This window comes from Rhipicephalus sanguineus, chromosome 6 (assembly GCF_013339695.2).
Source record: "Rhipicephalus sanguineus isolate Rsan-2018 chromosome 6, BIME_Rsan_1.4, whole genome shotgun sequence".
Classification (NCBI taxonomy): Eukaryota; Metazoa; Arthropoda; class Arachnida; order Ixodida; family Ixodidae; genus Rhipicephalus; species Rhipicephalus sanguineus.
Window position 1 is genome coordinate 2155216 of NC_051181.1, and position 17610 is coordinate 2172825.

Consider the following 17610-nt stretch of genomic DNA (forward strand, 5'->3'; position numbering starts at 1 on the left):
CTTCACTGATTGGCTGTTTGGTTCCCCTCGTACTCGCGAACCAGTTTGTGACGTAAAGCACGGACCGCCTCCGTCCGTTTTAGGAACGCGCACAAGATCGCGCCATAAGGTTGTTCGCAAAAATGACGGAAGTGACGTAACATCGGCGTTAAATGAAACCTGAACAGTGGCAAGCATTTGCAGTGGTATAGTGCCCGCCGTGCAGTTTTCAGCATGGACAGGCCCGTGCTGCCGAGCCGAATGCGTGCGCCTGTCCATGGTAATCACTGCGCGAGTCCGCTACTTGGCAGAAGAGCGATTGAGAGCAATCCGACGCCGAGCGAGCTGCTCCGAAACGACCAGTGTACCCGCTCGAAATCGACTAGTGAAACACGAAATCTTCGCCGCGGGGCAAGAAATCCTCCTCCTGATGAACCAGTGAAAAACGCCATTAGACGCCGTATAATGCCCTGCTACAACACCCTTCCCCGCAGTTAAGAAACACTGCATTTACCGCTTTATTTGTGCTCCCATTTCATGCACCAGCAGCAAGAAATCATGAAGTCATCCCTGCTGATGGTTCTTGTCCTCGGTGCCTGCTACTTTTTGCCGAGCTGCCACAGTGCACCCACGTTCCTTCGCTGGGTCGCGCTCAGAAAATTTCTTGGTGGGGAGTTTCTGAAGCTGGGACGGCTTGCGCAGCGCCTTGACCAGGTAAGCAAGTGCGTGCCCAACTACGTCTACAAACATGACGGCCCGCGCTATTGTTGCTCGGCGGTTCATAGTTGCGAGGACCCCATCACGGCGGCCACATTTCAACGGCGGCAAGATGGAAATAACCAAGCACTACGTTTTAAAAAAGCTATAAATACTGCAGCGTAGCTGCATTTTAATGATTAGCAAATATTAACAACCCTTGTGACTGCAGCAAGGCTTCTTGTGAGAAGCTGTTGCTTAGATAGTTATTTTTAAACAAAGCAGATGCCTCCCGGCACTTTCGCACTGGGACGCGGATGAGGCGGCAGTGTTGTGTTCATTTTGTTTAGTTTTTATTATTGTAACGCGGCGCTGCAAGAGCGCGAAAGAAGAACGAAGAAATACAACGGGCTCGATGGATTTGGTGATCGGCAGCATCTGACCGTCCCTTGTATTTTGCCTGCCACTTCATTGACTTCATTGTAAATAAACCCATATCATCCGTAACAATATTATCGCCTCACGCACATACAGAAATAAAAAGAGCAAAAACACGTACACAAAGAGAAATGAACACAAAAGGGGAGTAGTAAAATAAGACAACATCAGAAATATTGAAGGGGAATAAAAAATTAGATTGCATATGTACAACTATGCGGAAAGACGGAGAAGAAAAGACTTTGTACATTGTGCCATACTATGTCAAAACAGTGCAAAGCTCGGATAAAAACAGTGACTGTGGACTATGAAAAACGTCAAGATCAAGAAAATTAATGTTATAAAGACTTTGTATTCTGTGAACGGTAGAGTGTTGGAAAAAGCAGGCGGGTACATGAAACGGTCTGTTCTCTCTGGTTAACTTACGCGGAATTCGAAAATTGACACAATTGAGAAGTACAGGGCAGGATGTGATACCGTGGAGTAGCTTGTAAAGAAATAAGGGATCAGAACGATTTCGTAGGCAGTGAAGTGATGGCAGTGATAATGATTCAGCAGTATTTGAACGAGATCCAGAGTCATTTTTGTCAAAGCGATGGTTACAACAGTTTCACTGTTGAGTTGTAAATGTTAATGTTGTATTAGAGATGACAACATTTCTATGTATCAAACGCAATTGTACTCTGCAATATGTGCAATATGTTCATGCTCACGTTGTTATCTGTATGCCCACCTGCCTTGGTCTCCAAGTGAGACTGGCAGTATTGAAAATAAATAAATAATAAATAAATAAATATATGCTGAGGAATTTTTTCTGGACTCGTTCAATGGTGTTACCGCTGAATTGAGCAATGCCATTCCATATCACGGACGCATACTCAAGTTGTGGAAGACATATTGCCGTGTACAATTTGTGTAGGGCCATGAGAGACCTGAATTCTCGAGATATTCTACAAACACATCCGAGAGAACGAAGGCCCCGCACAGCAGTACGCTTAACGTGAGAAGAAAACTTTAACGCGCTGTCAACAACAAAACCAAGATCACTGATTTCATAAACCTACATAACGACACAAAATTGACAGAGTATTGAAATGACACGCTAGATGTTTTGCGAGTGATAGACATGAATTTTGTCTTTGAGGTATTCAGAGAAAGGTTATTGCCGTTGCACCATTCGGAAAAAGAACACAAATTCGACTGCAGCAAGCGACAGTCGTTAACTGAATGAATTTCCTTAAAAATCTTGATGTCATCGGCATACAAGAGGACAGAAGAATTACGAATGGCGAAAGAAACCTCATTAACGTAAATTAAAAATAGGAGTGGGCCTAATGCCAACCCTTGTGGGGCCCCACTAGTTATTTATACAAAGAAGACGTTTGGCTATTTATCTATTGAGCAGATAGCTCTGCAGGAGATTCACAACCGACAAGTCAACATCAAAGTGCGCAAGTTTGACCATAATCAATGTGTAGCTGACTACGTCAAAAGCCTTGCTCAGGTCACAGTAGATTACGTCAACCTGTCCTCTCTGAGAAATAGGTTTGGAGATCTGCGTCATGAAACTAGCAAGATTTGTGGTAGTTGAGCGGCGAGCGAGAAAACCATGTTGATTAGAAATTAATGAGTTTTTCACACTAAGAGACAATACTTTGTAAAGAGCCAGTTCGAAGATCTTCGATGTGGCACATAGTAGAGAAATCGGGCGATAATTAGAAACGTCTGTTTTAGAGCCCGACTTAAATACTGGGAAAACACGAGCAGTTTTCCGCATGCTAGGCAATGTGGAAGTGTCCAGGCAGTTATTAAATATCGTAGTTAGTACTGGGACAAATATGCTACTATGGGATGCGGAGTCTGTGAAGGACGGATCCCAACATAAAACGAAACAATGTTTATTAACGTAGTAGCAGCAGCAGGACAAGCATGCCGATGCTGCGCTTCGGAAGGTTAGAGAAACAAACATGAAACCAAGCTTGGTAGCTTGGGTTATATAGCCAGCGGCGGTGACGTAAGCCTCCGGTGAAACTGCGTGGCGCTGTCTTTTATCGGAAGCGTGTTGCAGCAAGTAGCTGTGTCACGCCGGGCTAATCAGTGACGAGACGGAGGCTGCGTAGGTCTGTGCGCAGTGGTCGCCACATCACCTCCCCCCCCCCCCCGTGGAGTGCAGAGCCATCAGGGTCTGTAGAAAATCTGGGAGGCGTACCAGACGTCCAGAGCGTGTCGTGAAAGGAGCGAGCTGCGACGTCGGTGGCTGTGGAAGGACGCCAGTTGAAAGAGTGGCGCTGCCAGGTTCGTTCGTCGCGATGTATGCGGGCTTGAGTCGGTCAATCGAGACGCGGATGTCGTTCCCGTTCAAGCGCAAGGTGAAGTTCTTGTCGTCGCGATGGATGACTAGATAGGGTCCGCTGTAGGGTGGCTGGAAGGCCGGCGGACGGTGTCGTCGCGGAGGAAAGCATGCGTGCACGATGCTAGCTCTTTGAACACAAAAGGTGTGGGCTTGCTATGGTGGGCTGCAGGGGACGAGCGTAAGGCAGCGATGGTGCGTCGGAGCCGGGCGACGAAGTCGGTGGGGTCTGACGTCGTAGTGCTGGATGGCAGAGCTGCGAGAAATTCACCTGGCAGACGGAGTGGTTCCCCGTAGACGAGCTCTGCTGGCGTAGCATGGATGTCCGGCTTGAAGGTGGCGCGAAGACCGAGGATGACAGCTGGGATGGCCTCGAGCCAGGTTGAGTCCGGGTGGCACATAATGGTGGCTTTGAACTGTCGGTGAAAACGCTCGATCATTCCGTTGGCGCAGGGATGGTAGCTCGTGGTCCTCAAGCGTTCAAACCCGATGGTCAATCGCAGGAGCATGAATAGGTGAGACTCAAACTGTCGCCCTTGGTCGGTGGTTACGTGACTGGGAGCGCCGAAACGGGCAATCCAGCCGGAGAAGGCCGAGGCGACGTCTTCCGCGGTGATTCCCTCGAGGGGCCATGCCTCTGGCCATCGAGTGTAGCGGTCGATGGTGGTGAGGCAGTAGCGGTAGGGTCCTGCCGGGGGAAATGGTCCTATGATGTCGAGTTGGACGTGCTCGAACCGACCTGAGGGCTGAGCGAATGCTCCGAGTGGGGACGTGACGTGCCTGGTGATTTTTGCACGTTGGCAGTGAATGCAGGAGCGCGCCCACGTGCGACAATCCCGCTACATGGAGGGTCAGACATAGCGGCCAGCCACGAGGCGTGTAGAGGCACGTATGCCGGGATGGCTGAGGTTGTGGAGGTTGAAAAGACCACGCGATGGCACAGGGGTACGTAGGGCCTGCTTCGTCCTGTCGACATGTCGCAGCAGATAGTTCTTGCCGACCCTGGAATGGGGACTTCTTTTAGCTGAAGTGAGGACGTGCCCTTGAGAAGTTCCTGCAGCTCGGCGTCCGTGGTCTGAGTCTCGGCGAGTATGTCTGCTGTTATTTGCACCGAGCTGATGGTGGCCACACGTGAAAGCGCATCGGCGACCATGTTGTCTTTCCCGCTGATGTGTTGGATGTCGGTGGTGAACTGTGCAATGAACGAGAGTTGGTTCTGCTGAACAGGCGGGAGTTTATCGCGACGTTGAGAGAAGGCGTACGTTAGAGGTTTGTGGTCGGTATAGATGGTGCAGTGCTGCGCTTCGAGAACGTGGCAAAAGTGCTGCACTGCTTCGTATATCGCCAGAAGTTCTCTGTAGTAAGCTGGCGAACGGGCAGCGGTCGTGGTTTCGTCGGTGAAACTGGCCATTGAAGTGCTCACCTTCCGAGCTGAGAGTTTCCTAGAAATGAATGCCAACGGGTGCCAGGTGTTGTCCACGCGTTGCATCAGGGCGGCGCCGACGGCGAAACCAGAGGCGTCCGTGAAGAGTCCCAAGGAAGCGTCTGGGACAGGGATGGGAGAGGAGCGTGGCGGTACAGAAAGCAGTCTTGCATTCCTCAAAAACTTGCATCAAAGTCGGTGTCCACGTGACGGGTTGGTTTCCACGTAGACCAGCAGGACATCATGAAGGGGCGCCTGGTAGTCGGCGGCGTGCGGTAAGAAGCGCCTATAGAAGTTCAGCATGCCGAGGAAACGGCGAAGGTCTTTAGCGGTGGTGGGTTGAGGGTACTTTTGCAAGTCAGAGATGCGATCAGGCAGGGGTCGAGTTCCCTCTGACGAAACTTCGTGGCCGACGAAATGGACAGTGGAAGCGCCGAGCGTGCTCTTCTGGACGTTGACGAGCAGGCCGTGGTCGTCGAGGCGTTGGAGCAACAGACGAAGGTGCCCGTGGTGTTCTTCGGCGTCACGTGAAAAGATCAATATGTCATCAAGATAGACGAAGCAGAAGTCGAGGCCACGGACGACTTCGTCAATGAAGCGCTGAAAGGTTTGCCCAGCGTTCCTAAGGCCAAAACTCATGAAGGGAAACTCGAACAAGCCAAACGGGGTGATTATTGCAGTTTTCGTGACGTCGTCCGGGTTGACTGGTATCTGCGTGTAAGCCTTCACCAAGTCTAGCACGGAGAAGACGTGGTAGCCATGAATGCGATGGGCGAAGTCCTGTATGTGGTGGACTGGGTACCTGTCCGGGATGGTGCGTGCGTTGAGGGCGCGGTAGTCCCTACATGGTCGCCAGCCAGCTGCCTTCTTCGGGACAAGGTGAAGTGGCGAGGCCCATGGGCCGTCGGAGCGACGGGCGATGCCTTCTCGGAGCATGGCTTCGAACTCTGCCTTGGCTATGCGCATGCGGTCTGGGGCCAGGCGACGGGCTCGGCAAAAAACGGGGGGGCCTGGAGAGGTCCGGATGTAGTGCACGGTGGTGGGCTGCACTTTGCGTGGGAGTCCGCTTGGGCTCGTCAAGCCGGGAAACTCGGCGAGGATGGCATGGTACGGCGTGTGATCATCGACACTCTGGACCTTGATGCTTGGCTGTTGGGCGGTCGTTCGCTGGCCTGGTGTGGAGTGTCCCGTTGTCGCGTCGATGAGCCGGTCGTTGCGGCAGTCCGAAAGGAGGTTGTAGTGAGCCAGGAAGTCTGAACCGATGATTGGCTCGGCGACGTCGGCGATGACAAAGTTCCAGTGAAGGTCGCGGCGTGAGGTCTTGAGCTGGATGTGCAGGCGCAGCGAGCCGTACGTCTTGATTGTGGACCGGTTTGCCGCGCTGAGCTCGCAAGATGTCGGCGGGTGAGGGCCTTGAAGGTGAGATCGCGGGTAGCAGCAAATGTCGGAACCGCTGTCGACCAGGTAACGCTGCTTCGTGATCTGGTCGGTGACGAAGATGCGACGGCCTCCGGGTTGGCAGCTTGCGGCCGTCTTTACGAGCTGCCGTTGTCGTTTTCCGCCTGTCCCATGGAACAAGGTGAACGACATTGCCGGGCTTTGTCGCCGAAGCGTCGGTGGTAGTAGCACGGACCTTTGATGTCAGGTTGCGGCAATGAGGTGGTGTTTCGGTCGCGGCTTGGCGAATGGCGGCGCTGTCGCATCGGAAGACGTTCACCCAGGTGTTGTTGAATGGAGGCGAGCCGTCGATCGATGTCGTCGATGCGGCGCGCAAGCTCCGTGGTGTTCAGCGGTGCGGCGACAGCCTGGGTGGTGGGCGACCACTGCGGTAAGGAGGCCTCGACGACGCGATCAGCAATTTCCGCAAGTTCATCGAGAGGTAGCCTGACCTGTGCCTGCAGAATTGCCTGGGCGTGCGGCGGGAGTCGTTGAAGCCACAGCAATCGCAGGAAAGAATCCTGTACGTGCATGTTGCGCGCGAGCGTACGCATGTGGCGCAGGAGCTGCGAAGGGTTGCGCTCAGCGAGCTCAGCGGACTGCAGTTGTCGTATCTTTTGTTCTTCTGAGAGTGATAAGTGACGGATAAGTGCGATCTTCAGGTGTTCGTACGCGTTAGCCGTTGGCGGGTTTGCGAGGATATCCCGGACCTCGTTGGCGTAACGTGCGTCCATGTGGGCGACGACGTAGTCGTAGCGGGTCTGGTCTTGGTTGATGTGCGCCAGGGAGAACTGGGCTCGACCTGGGCAAACCAGACCTCGGGTGAGTCCGCCCAAAACGGCGGAAGCTTGAGAGCAACACGCCAGGAAGCAGCGTGCGGGGTGGCTTCTGTAGGACTTCTGACGTCCGCAGCGGGGCCGGTGGGCACGGCCTCGCTTGTGGAAGCGTTGCGAGCTTGCTGCCGTTGCTGGGTCAGTAGTTCCTGTTGGAGTTGTACCTGATGGCGGAGAGCGGTGAGGTCTTCTGAGTCGGCCATTGCGGTGCGGTTAGTTCGATATCCGGGTCACCAGATGTGGGATGCGGAGTCGGTGAAGGACAGATCCCAACATAAAACGAAACGATGTTTATTAACGTAGTAGCAGCAGCAGGGCAAGCATGCCGATGCTGCGCTTCGGAAGGTGAGAGAAACAAAACATGAAACCAAGCTTGGTAGCTTGGGTTATATAGCTAGCGGCGGTGATTTAAGCCTCTGGTGAAACTGCGCGGCGCTGTCTTTTATCGGAAGCGTGTTGCAGCAAGTAGCTGTGTCACGCCGGGCTAATCAGTGACGAGACGGAAGGCTGCGTAGGTCTGTGCGCAGTGGTCGCGACATACCATAAGCTTTTAGTACGGCGGAGGGGATGCCATCTGGGCCACATGATAAGGATGGTTTTAAGCGCTTAATGCATTCGCTGATAAGATTTTCATCCAGCGACAAAGCACTGGATGAGCTAACTGCCTTGGGCTGTTGTCTGATATCAGTGCTAGAGTCTGAGGCCTTATAAACACATGAGAAATGCGTGGCAAAACAGTCAGCGACGGCATGCACTTCTACCCCATTTGAGTCCAGTAGTCTGAAGGACTGTCCGCTGTTGCTAGACCGTTTACGTACATACTTCCAAAACTCAGCCGGCCTGTCAGAGCCGTTTTTTTCTAAGAATTCAATATACGAACTATGATCCCGTTTATATAGGCGTTTAGAGAGTTCGATAAAAGCTGAACTCTTCCTTCCACTCGCTGGATGGAGAACATTTAGATTTCCTGTGTGCGTGATCTTTATGCTTCAGTAGACTGATAAGTTCAGATGAAAACCAGTGGGGATATTTACGTTGTTTAGGTGTATACTGGGGAATAAAATTAAGCATGCTGCTCACTACAAGCTCCGTAAACCGATCAATCTGGCCATCAACATTTGGTTTGTCAGTAACCTGTGACCACTCAACGGTGGACAAGTGATGACACAGGCCCGTGTAATCACCTCGCTTGAGCGCAAATCTTGGAGATTTGTTTACGTAACTTCTGTAGCTCGTTGTTTCGGCTGAGGCAGATAATCTTACGTTAAGTGGTGGGTGGAATTTGGCCGGACGTACAAGAGAGATGTTGGAGCGGGAAACTTCAAGGGGTTGATCGTTTGACACACACAGGTCTAAGACGTTGCCACTGAATTGACGACTGAATTATGTTGCAGTAGGGAATTAAACGCCAGAAAGTCCAAGAGCAGGCTGCGCATTTTCTCTGTGGAATGATTGTAATGAGAAAAGGTAAGCGTGCTCCTGTCAATTCCAGGTGCATTGAAATCCCCAAGAACAATAATTCTGTGCCCACTATGAGAAGATATCACAAGTTCAATAGAAGACATGACATCATGAAACGAGGTAGGGGAAATGCTGGGCGGTAAATAGAAACATCCAATCAACAATTTTTCACGGCGCTCAAGGTTGATTTCTAGCCAGACCGATTCTTCGATAGGTTTCTAGGTCTTTCCGTCTAACGGATTTCAGTGAACTGTCAATGGCAATCAGCACGCCACCGCCTTTCTGTTTGGTTTCACTGCAATCTCGGTCACGGCGGAAGGTGGTGTAGGTCGGGGGAAAAAGTCCGATGAAGGAATTTCAGTGCCGAGCCAGGTTTCAGAAATAGCAATAATAGGAAAAGAAGACGAAAGAACATTAGAGAAAAACTGGAGTGTACTAAAATAATAATAATAATAATAATAATAATAATAATAATAATAATAATAATAATAATAATAGCTTATTTCCCATCCATACAAGAGTTGATGGAAGGCGCGAGTCTAAACACCAGGAACGCTTGACGGAGGTATCACGCCTCTGCAGCATGGATCATCACACGGATGCAATCGTAATGGCAAGAAAAAAAAGGAAGAATTATTCAGTAAGCAAACAATCAGTGAAATTCATTTGGAGACATTTCATTTCGCCTTATATACGTTATAGCAACCTATAAGGAACGAAAATGTACAAAAAAGTTCCAATCACGCTCGCAAGACTTTACCACACAATAAAAAAAAGAAATAAGGACGACTAGTGATGATATCTGAAGATAAAGAATGTTATTTTGCAAGTAGATAATGAATATTAGTATGTGTATAAAGAGTCACTATGTGCAATGTTAGCAAGCCATTGGTGTAACGCAGAGACCAATAGTTTAACGGCTTAGACGGGTATTAGAAATGTGCTTGAGGGAAATGTTCGAGTTGTTGAACTCATTTTAGTGGACGGGGTAAGCAAAAATATTGAAAGAAAACATTTATTTTTCTTTTTACAGAATTTCAGATCTGCTGCCTTTTCTGAACAAGAATCTCTCATTCATTTGTTTCAATGCTACTTCTTTGTGACGAAAAATGGCATATTTCGAAACCTGTCCGGCGGCCTGCCACGCCCACAGATGTTGTGCCATGGGCAGCTAAAAGTTCTCTGAAATTGTGGAGACTGACTCTTTTTTTTTAGATGCGAAGTATCTTAAGGCGGAGCTCCATCCGGTGGTGGTGGTGGTGTGCGGCGTGACCGCGCTTACTGCGCATGCGCATACCCTCCCCACACACCTCCTCTCCACTCCCCCTCACCATTCCCCCTGTCCTCTACCCTCTCCCCTTTCCTCTCTCCACTCACCCTCTCCCCTTCCCCTCTCCCATTCCCCTTTTCCACTCTTCCTCTGAAACGCGGGCTAGACATGCCGCAATTCTCTCCTGCGCAACGCCGCGATGAGCTCGAGCGCATGCGCGTCCTCTCCCCTTCTCTCTCCTCTCCTACGCTGCCCCCCTCTCGCCTGCCTGTCGACCGCGTTCCCCGCTAGCCCTGTGAGAATTAACGGCCAGGCTAGATGGAAGATAAGACGCGCGTAGCGTCCCTGTTCGCGTTCCACGACGCGAGGTCGTAGCATGCCCAACGAACGCCAACGGAACGCGATCGTGCAAGTGCTCCGGCTTCGCATCGGATCATGGTCCCCTTTAGCGGGAGATGGTGTAATTTTTTTGAAGAAATCATTGGGGATAACATTTCGTCTTGCAACAAGTGCTTTTTTAGCCGAATTCAGCTCTAGCCGCAGCCAAAAACACTTGGAGCAGGTTGGTAGCACGTGTTGTCGATCGGCGTCATGTCGCGAGACGGAGTGGTCTGTTCTTGGTTTGGAACCTGATGCGTTACCAAGATCAAAGAAGGTTTTCAAGAAATGTCGCTTCTGTGGTAATCAGCATGCGTGAACTGTCATTGAAAACCGATCACCCAACAGGAGCCCGACAGCCAGACAAGCGCCCATGACCGGCTTCAAAGCTCTTTTATTCGCCAGCATGTATTGCCAGCAAATTACGCATTGCTGGCTAAGCCAGAAGAACTTGCCTCCATGGGAAATGTGAAAGCCCCAACGACAATAATGTTGCGTGGAAGCGCTCTCCAAAAAATGTCTTCCTTGGACACCAAACATTGAAAATATGCAAGCTTGATGCTGTGCCCTTTTTTAATAATGGCGGTATAGACCTGGTTAATGTGTTCAACTCCTTTGGAATTTTATCAGGGCGCTGCACAGTGCGGGGCGCTCTTGACTTGCGTAAACAGCACTTCGCTAACGGGGCTACACAGCATGCGACAACGGAAGCTAGGCATCTGATTACAAAAATAAAAACTGATTCTGCTAATGAGTATGACTTCTGCCCATTGAAAGGCTCCGTCAATTTGCCGTTCTTTCATTGTTCCTTTGTAATGAAGCACCTTTTCTACTTTAAACGCTATTATCTCAAAAAGTGTTTTTTAATGCATTTGTTTCTTTATCTCAGCAACTGCAGTTTCTAGGAACATATTTTTCAGTCAGTATTTACATAACGAACTGGAGCGGAGTTTTTGTTGTGTGGGGAAGCACTTTTGTTCAACTCGACATATAATACCCATATTACTCAGTGACGATTAGGTACATGCATAGGTCGGCAAATTCACTCATGAGCGGACTCACTCAGACTCAGATCGAGCCGTGAGTCTGAGTCTGAGTGAGTGCGCGCGGGTTAGTAATATTTTGGCGAGTTTGAGTCCGAGTGAGTCCGGCTGTGAAAAATTTCAGCGAGTCTGAGTGCGAGTGAGCCCTAAGCACAAAATATATTTCTTGAGTCTAGAGTTCGACGGAAGCCCGTCTGGTCGGGACGAAACATGAAGAATAAGAGGCAACCACCGACCAAATAAATGTTTTAAAAAGAAAGAAACGACGTTTCGGCTTCCATACGGAAGCCTTGTTCACAATGAAGCCATGAACACCAAAAGCATCTAACTATACAGGTTTCAGTAAGTGACGTAAGCACCGCGCATAGCACGAGGGAAGGTTTCCAACATTACGATTCAGCGTCTATTCAGTAGATTGTATCTCGAGGGACTCAAGATGCAGGCGTGACGTCGAGTTCCTTTCCTTCCCGATAATGCTCGCATTCAATCAGTCTATAGTGTGATTAGTCGTGTCCGCATGCTCCGCCAGTGCATTAGATGCCACTTTCTTGTTTTTCACATCGTTCTGACCTGGATTTCAACCTCACCTGCAAGAGGAAAGGCCTCATTCCTCGTTCGCTGCACCTGAACAGGCCAGTACCTTCCAGTTTTGGCTTTAGTGTCGTCGCAAAGGCCGAGAGACTTCTGCTGCAAGCAAGTATTAATAATTGCCGTGACGACATCCGGAAACTTGAGAACGAAGCGTTTTTTGCTCGGCGTCACCTCGAGTTCCACTGCCCGGACCACTTTGTTAGCATCCAGCTTTACGCCAATCACCAGGCCAAGTTACGTTCCCTCGAAGCCGAGGATGCGCATGAAGTCAAGCTTGCCCGACTTTCGGGATCAACCAAGATGCGTCGCCCTGAAGGCTCGACAGTGACGGTACACAACCTTTCTACGTACAGACTGGATCCTGCCGAGTCCTCTGTTCTCGAGCTTGGCTTGAACTTCAATACTGGACCAGCGTCGGACGTTAGAAGGGTGATCTGTGCTGCTGAAAACGCTGTCAACCAAGTTCATCAGTCTCACCGGAATGAAGCCCGTACCCGTGTTGTCGGGGTGCTGTCTCGGTTGCGCCAAAGGAAGTTTCCTTCCCCTCTTTCCGCTGATGAGCGCGGCGCTATAAAACGGCTTCGGGAAAACGGTGAAATCGTCATCCTCCCAGCTGACAAGGGAAATGCCACGGTAGTCCTGGATACTGCCGTCTACAAACGAAAGATGCTGGATTTACTTGAAGACTAGGATACTTACATACGGCTCACACGTGACGTTGAAGGTACAGAAGGAACTACAGAAGCTCCTTTCGGACGTCTTTCGTTTTGTTCCGCCTGAGCACAAAGGCCTTTATTACTCGCTTCTCTGTCACAACGGCTCGGCCCCTGCTCTGTATGGCCTGCCGAAAATTCACAAACCGGATGTCCCTCTTCGGCCCATAGTTGACTTCACCCGTTCTCCCCTGCACAAGCTATCCGGTTACCTTCATAGAATGCTATCACCCCTAGTTGGACAAGGCAACACTCACGTGCGCAACTCCGCCCATTTCGTTGAAAAAGTCGGCTCCTTGGTCCTTGATGAAGACGAGGTGATGGTTTCATTTGACGTGGTCTCCTTGTTCACTTCCATTGCCACTGATCTCGCCGTTGAGTCGTGTGCTGCTGCTCTTGAAGCTGATCCGCATCTTGCCGAAAGGTCTCCCTTCGATGTCCCGGATTTGAGAAAGCTTCTCAGCTTTTGCCTTGCCAACACCTACTTCAGCTTCGACAAGGTCTTCTACAAGCAAGTTCACGGAGCACCTATGGGTGCCTCTGTCTCGGTGACTGCTGCGAGCCTAACCATGGAATGGCTGGAAAATCGGGCTCTCGCTTCTTTCAGCCCATCTCCAAGAATTTTCCTTCGCTATGTTGATGATTGTTTTTGTGTCATCGAGCGCTCTGCTTTAGAAGCATTCACGGCACACCTCAACAATCAATCTACCGCCATTCAGTTCACCGTGGAAATGGAGGCTAACCAGAGGCTACCCTTTTTGGACGTTCTTGTTAAAAGGACCAATGGAGCGCTATCTTTCTCTGTCTACCGAAAAGGCACGCACACTGGCAGGTACCTGAACTTCAAGTCTGTTCATCCTGACACTCATAAGAGGTCAGTGGTTGCCTCCTTGTTAGGCCGTGCAAATCGCCTTTCGCACGAATCCCGAAGACCTGACGCCGATGTAAAGATGGTTCGGGAGGACCTTTCGACGTGCGGTTACCCGCCAGCGTTTGTTAATGCTGTGGAACATCGCATGGCTGCTCCCTCACAGCCTGCCAGTGTCCGACAGAGAAAACGCGCAGCTGTTCCTTATGTGCCCGGAATAAGTGAGACTTTGTCACGCGTTCTGCGTAGCTACGACGTCGAAGTAGCCCACGTGCCTGTACGCAAGTTACGGCACACACTTGTTGGTGGGAAGGACAAACTTCCGAAGGAAGCCTTTCCTGGTGTTGTGTATAAAATCCCTTGTGCGGACTGCGATAGCTGTTTATATCGGGGAGATCCGGCAATTTCAGACAGCGCCTGCGCCAGCATCAGAACGATGTGAAAAACAAGAAAGTGGCATCTAATGCACTGGCGGAGCATGCGGACACGACTAATCACACTATAGACTGGTTGAATGCGAGCATTATCGGGAAGGAAAGGAACTGGACGTCACGCCTGCATCTTGAGTCCCTCGAGATACAATCTACTTTACAGACGCTGAATCGTAATGTTGGAAACCTTCCCTCGTGCTATGCGCGGTGCTTACGTCACTTACTGAAACCTGTATAGTTAGATGCTTTTGGTGTTCATGGCTTCATTGTGAACAAGGCTTCCGTATGGAAGCCGAAACGTCGTTTCTTTCTTTTTAAAACATTTATTTGGTCGGTGGTTGCCTCTTATTCTTCATTTCTTGAGTCTGAGTGAGCTCCGCACTTTTTTGCCGACTTATGGTTCTATCTAAACAACTTCAGCATTAATATCAGCCATATGTCGGCTCACATTTATACTGCCGTCGACTCACAGATACTTCAACACACCAGTGTTCATACGCCAGCTCAATATTATTGATCAGAGGCGTGAGTTACGGAGGGGCGTGGGGGGGGGGGGGGCATGTGACACTCCCCGCAAGCTCTTTCACGGGTAGTTCTTGATAAAAATAGCTCGTGTGAGTTATCTCTTTCAATAAAATGTCCTTACTAGATTGCAACCACTGATAACTTACATGTGAAGGTACGAGATTAAAAGGCGCCAAGTAGAGCACCAGTTATGCGAGATATTGGCGTTGACACCGTGGTTGAGAAAGCTAATTATGCGCTAACGGACTCATGAGTCGACTCACTCAGACTCAGAAAGAGCCTTGAGTCTGAGTGAGTCCGAGTGAGTAGTATTTTGGTGAGTGTTGAGTGCGAGTGAGTCCGGCTGAGAAACATTTTGGTGAGTCTAAGTCTGAGTGAGTCCAGTTGAGGAAAATTTTGCTGAGTTTGAGTTCGAGTGAGCTCTAAGGGCAAAATATATTTCGTGAGTGAGTCTGAGTGAGCTCCACATTTTTTGCCGACCTATGGGAACATGAAGTAAAAGTATACAAGAAGTGAGCGTTACAATTTTCAGTGATAAATGTGCTCCAGTGAGAAGAGGGACGGCTGATAATGATAGTATAAGAATTACGGTAACTTCTACGGTTGTGGAGAAAAAGGTACGTAAACATCGCCTACAATACATGGCGGGCATAGGGCTTACCCTGTTCCCTTAAATGCAGTGGTAACTTGAAGGCAGTCATCTCGTAACCACAATTTGTTCGTACAGTAGGCTGTCATCTGTCGGAGTAGATAACGGATATTTCAAAGCGCGTAAAGACTTTTACAAGAACTCTAATGACTACGTTTGTTCTTTTCTACATTTGCATAAGAGTTTGTAGGTGTATAAATTGAATGATTGACGATTTTATGTTAGTTCAACAAGTGCTTAGTTCTATGTCCGTAAGCTATAGCATACGCAGGGCTGGGCAGTGATACTTTGAAATTGCAACACGATACTATACAATGGGGGTCGGCAACCTATGGATGTGGAGGGCAGTTGCTTGAAGCCGACACGGCTAATCAAGAAGGGTGGGGGCAAAGAAAGAGAACCCGGCAAATTGACAGTGATTATGCACAAAAATGCAATAGCAGTCACATTTATTTTCAGCATGCACGGCTGCATTTTGTGAACACAGTTTACGTGCGAAAGAAAGAAAAAACACGACACATCACTCTGTCATAGGAATCGGTATAACACGAAAGCGAAACGGGTTTTCACAGACGCAGTTGAGCGTTTGATGTGCATTCTTTCGACAACTAGAACTTAATGAGGGGCTAATGAGTGGATTTTTCTAAACGATGGTATTGCAAATAGTAGGGAAAAGGGCATCAAAAAACGAGCTCTTTAACGCTGTCACGTTAAACATGAGGCGATGCGAAGCCGGAGCACTTGCACGATCGCGTTCCGTTGGCGTTCGTTGGGCATGCTACCGACCTCGCGTCGTGGAACGAGAAGAGTACCGCTATGCGCGTCGTGTCTTCCCTCTAGCCTGGCTGTTAACAGACCTTTTTCAAGCGATCCCAGAACTCTCCGCGGGCGCGCGAACCACTATGGTAAAAGAGTGTACGGCGAGCCCGCCGGATGTTCCGTCGCTCGCTGCTCGTTTTGCGCCGTGGGAGCACCAAACGAAAAAAACACGTCGCCGCTGGTTGACTATGATTAAATCCTAAATATTACACATGTCTGAACGCACCTGCATGTATCTCTACGCATGAAATGCGAAAGGAATGATGCAGTCAGTGTAGGTATTACAGAGCGGATGTATACCGGATGTAGCAGTTAAGCGGCATGCGAGTTATCACGTGCCGATACATGCAGTCGAAACGTGCTAACGTGAGCAATGTGAGCTGCAACGCGGAATTCGTATTTATTCAATGATTACTTGTTCACAAGCAACTATGGCATTTAATGCCATAGCAGCTCGTGATCCGGTTTAAGCAAACTGTAGAGAGGTGTTGCAGTGTTCAGGCATACAGATTATTATTTGATTTTAATTGACAAGTCAGTGCTGTACAAAGAAGTGAGCACATTCTAAACGTGTTTAAAGAAAAAGGTATGGGACTAGAATTCACTTGCGAGATGCCTTGCTCTTTTAATTTGCAGTTTCTTGATACATGCATATTTTCATTGAATACATGATTCAATGAGAGCATGTATCACAGAGATCATTTTCTTGATACATGATTACGCACAGCATTGGAAAAAAACTTGCGCACATAAGATGAGCAGTAGTTTCCAGCTGCAAAGTGATCAAAGAGGCGGTATATCCTGCGTATCGCTGTATCGGTTTGCGAAAATCTGTTCGTATGGCAAACAATGATTAACACGGACGTTTTTCATCCGTAAATAATGAAGAAACTAGAAAAAATTCGGCAGATCCCACGTACCGTGGGAGTCGATGTTATGCGAAGCATGCGGCGGGTAGGTGACTGGCGTAACTTTTTTGAGTGAGCGACACGTTACAAAACGATACTAATGATTTGTATAAATTTTATACGCACACATATATATGCTGAAGAGCCGCATATGTGTTATATAACCAGTTCTTTACGGTTGGGTAACGCTGCCAATGGCAACGTGGGTATTACCAACAGCAGAAGCGTTAAGGTGATATGTAGTGCTTATGCGTGTCCCGAGAACACACGCACGTTTCACGAACCCGTGTGCATGTGTGGAAGAAGTTCTTGACAGTTCTTGAACAAGGGCGTCATTCACCGTGATCAGTGAGCACCAGCAGCTGGTCATGACTTGTTATAGTATCCGGTCGTGATCGTGGTGACGAGGGGTCCATGTGTAGTGAAGTATGTGGTATAGTGGAGCTGTTGGAATTCGTGGATGCCTCGGTCATTTCGTCGACAAATTGTCTGTCGACAGAGCCGGCGACATGTCGGAACCTGAAGCCACCCTTCGCGTTGGTGAGGTATAGGCCGTCGAGGCTGGTAGGCCTGAATAGTGCTACGCAGACCAACATCAGTGGCTGGTGTTTGTCCTATTCGTAGACTACCTGTGCATATGTGGCCTACGTAGCCTAATCCACAAAGCGGCTGTCAATCAATCTGGCATCATCCTCGGTCAGCATGCGGCCATCGCCCAGCCTCGTAAGAAATGAAGAGGAGACTGCGTCCTTCTGGCGGACGAAGTGCACTTTACGGTGCGGTGATGTGGATATCATA

At 49.3% G+C, this 17610-nt stretch overlaps 1 protein-coding gene across 1 annotated transcript in view; it reads left to right on the top strand.

The window, feature by feature from the left end:
- The first annotated feature begins 525 nt into the window (after positions 1-525).
- The window catches only part of LOC119395570 (sphingomyelin phosphodiesterase), a 661730-nt gene continuing 644645 nt past the window's right edge, over positions 526-17610 (top strand). The window contains exon 1 of the mRNA XM_037662549.2: positions 526-693. Coding sequence (XP_037518477.2) covers positions 538-693 — 156 coding nt within the window. The 5' untranslated portion in view covers positions 526-537. The remainder of the gene's footprint in view (positions 694-17610) is intronic.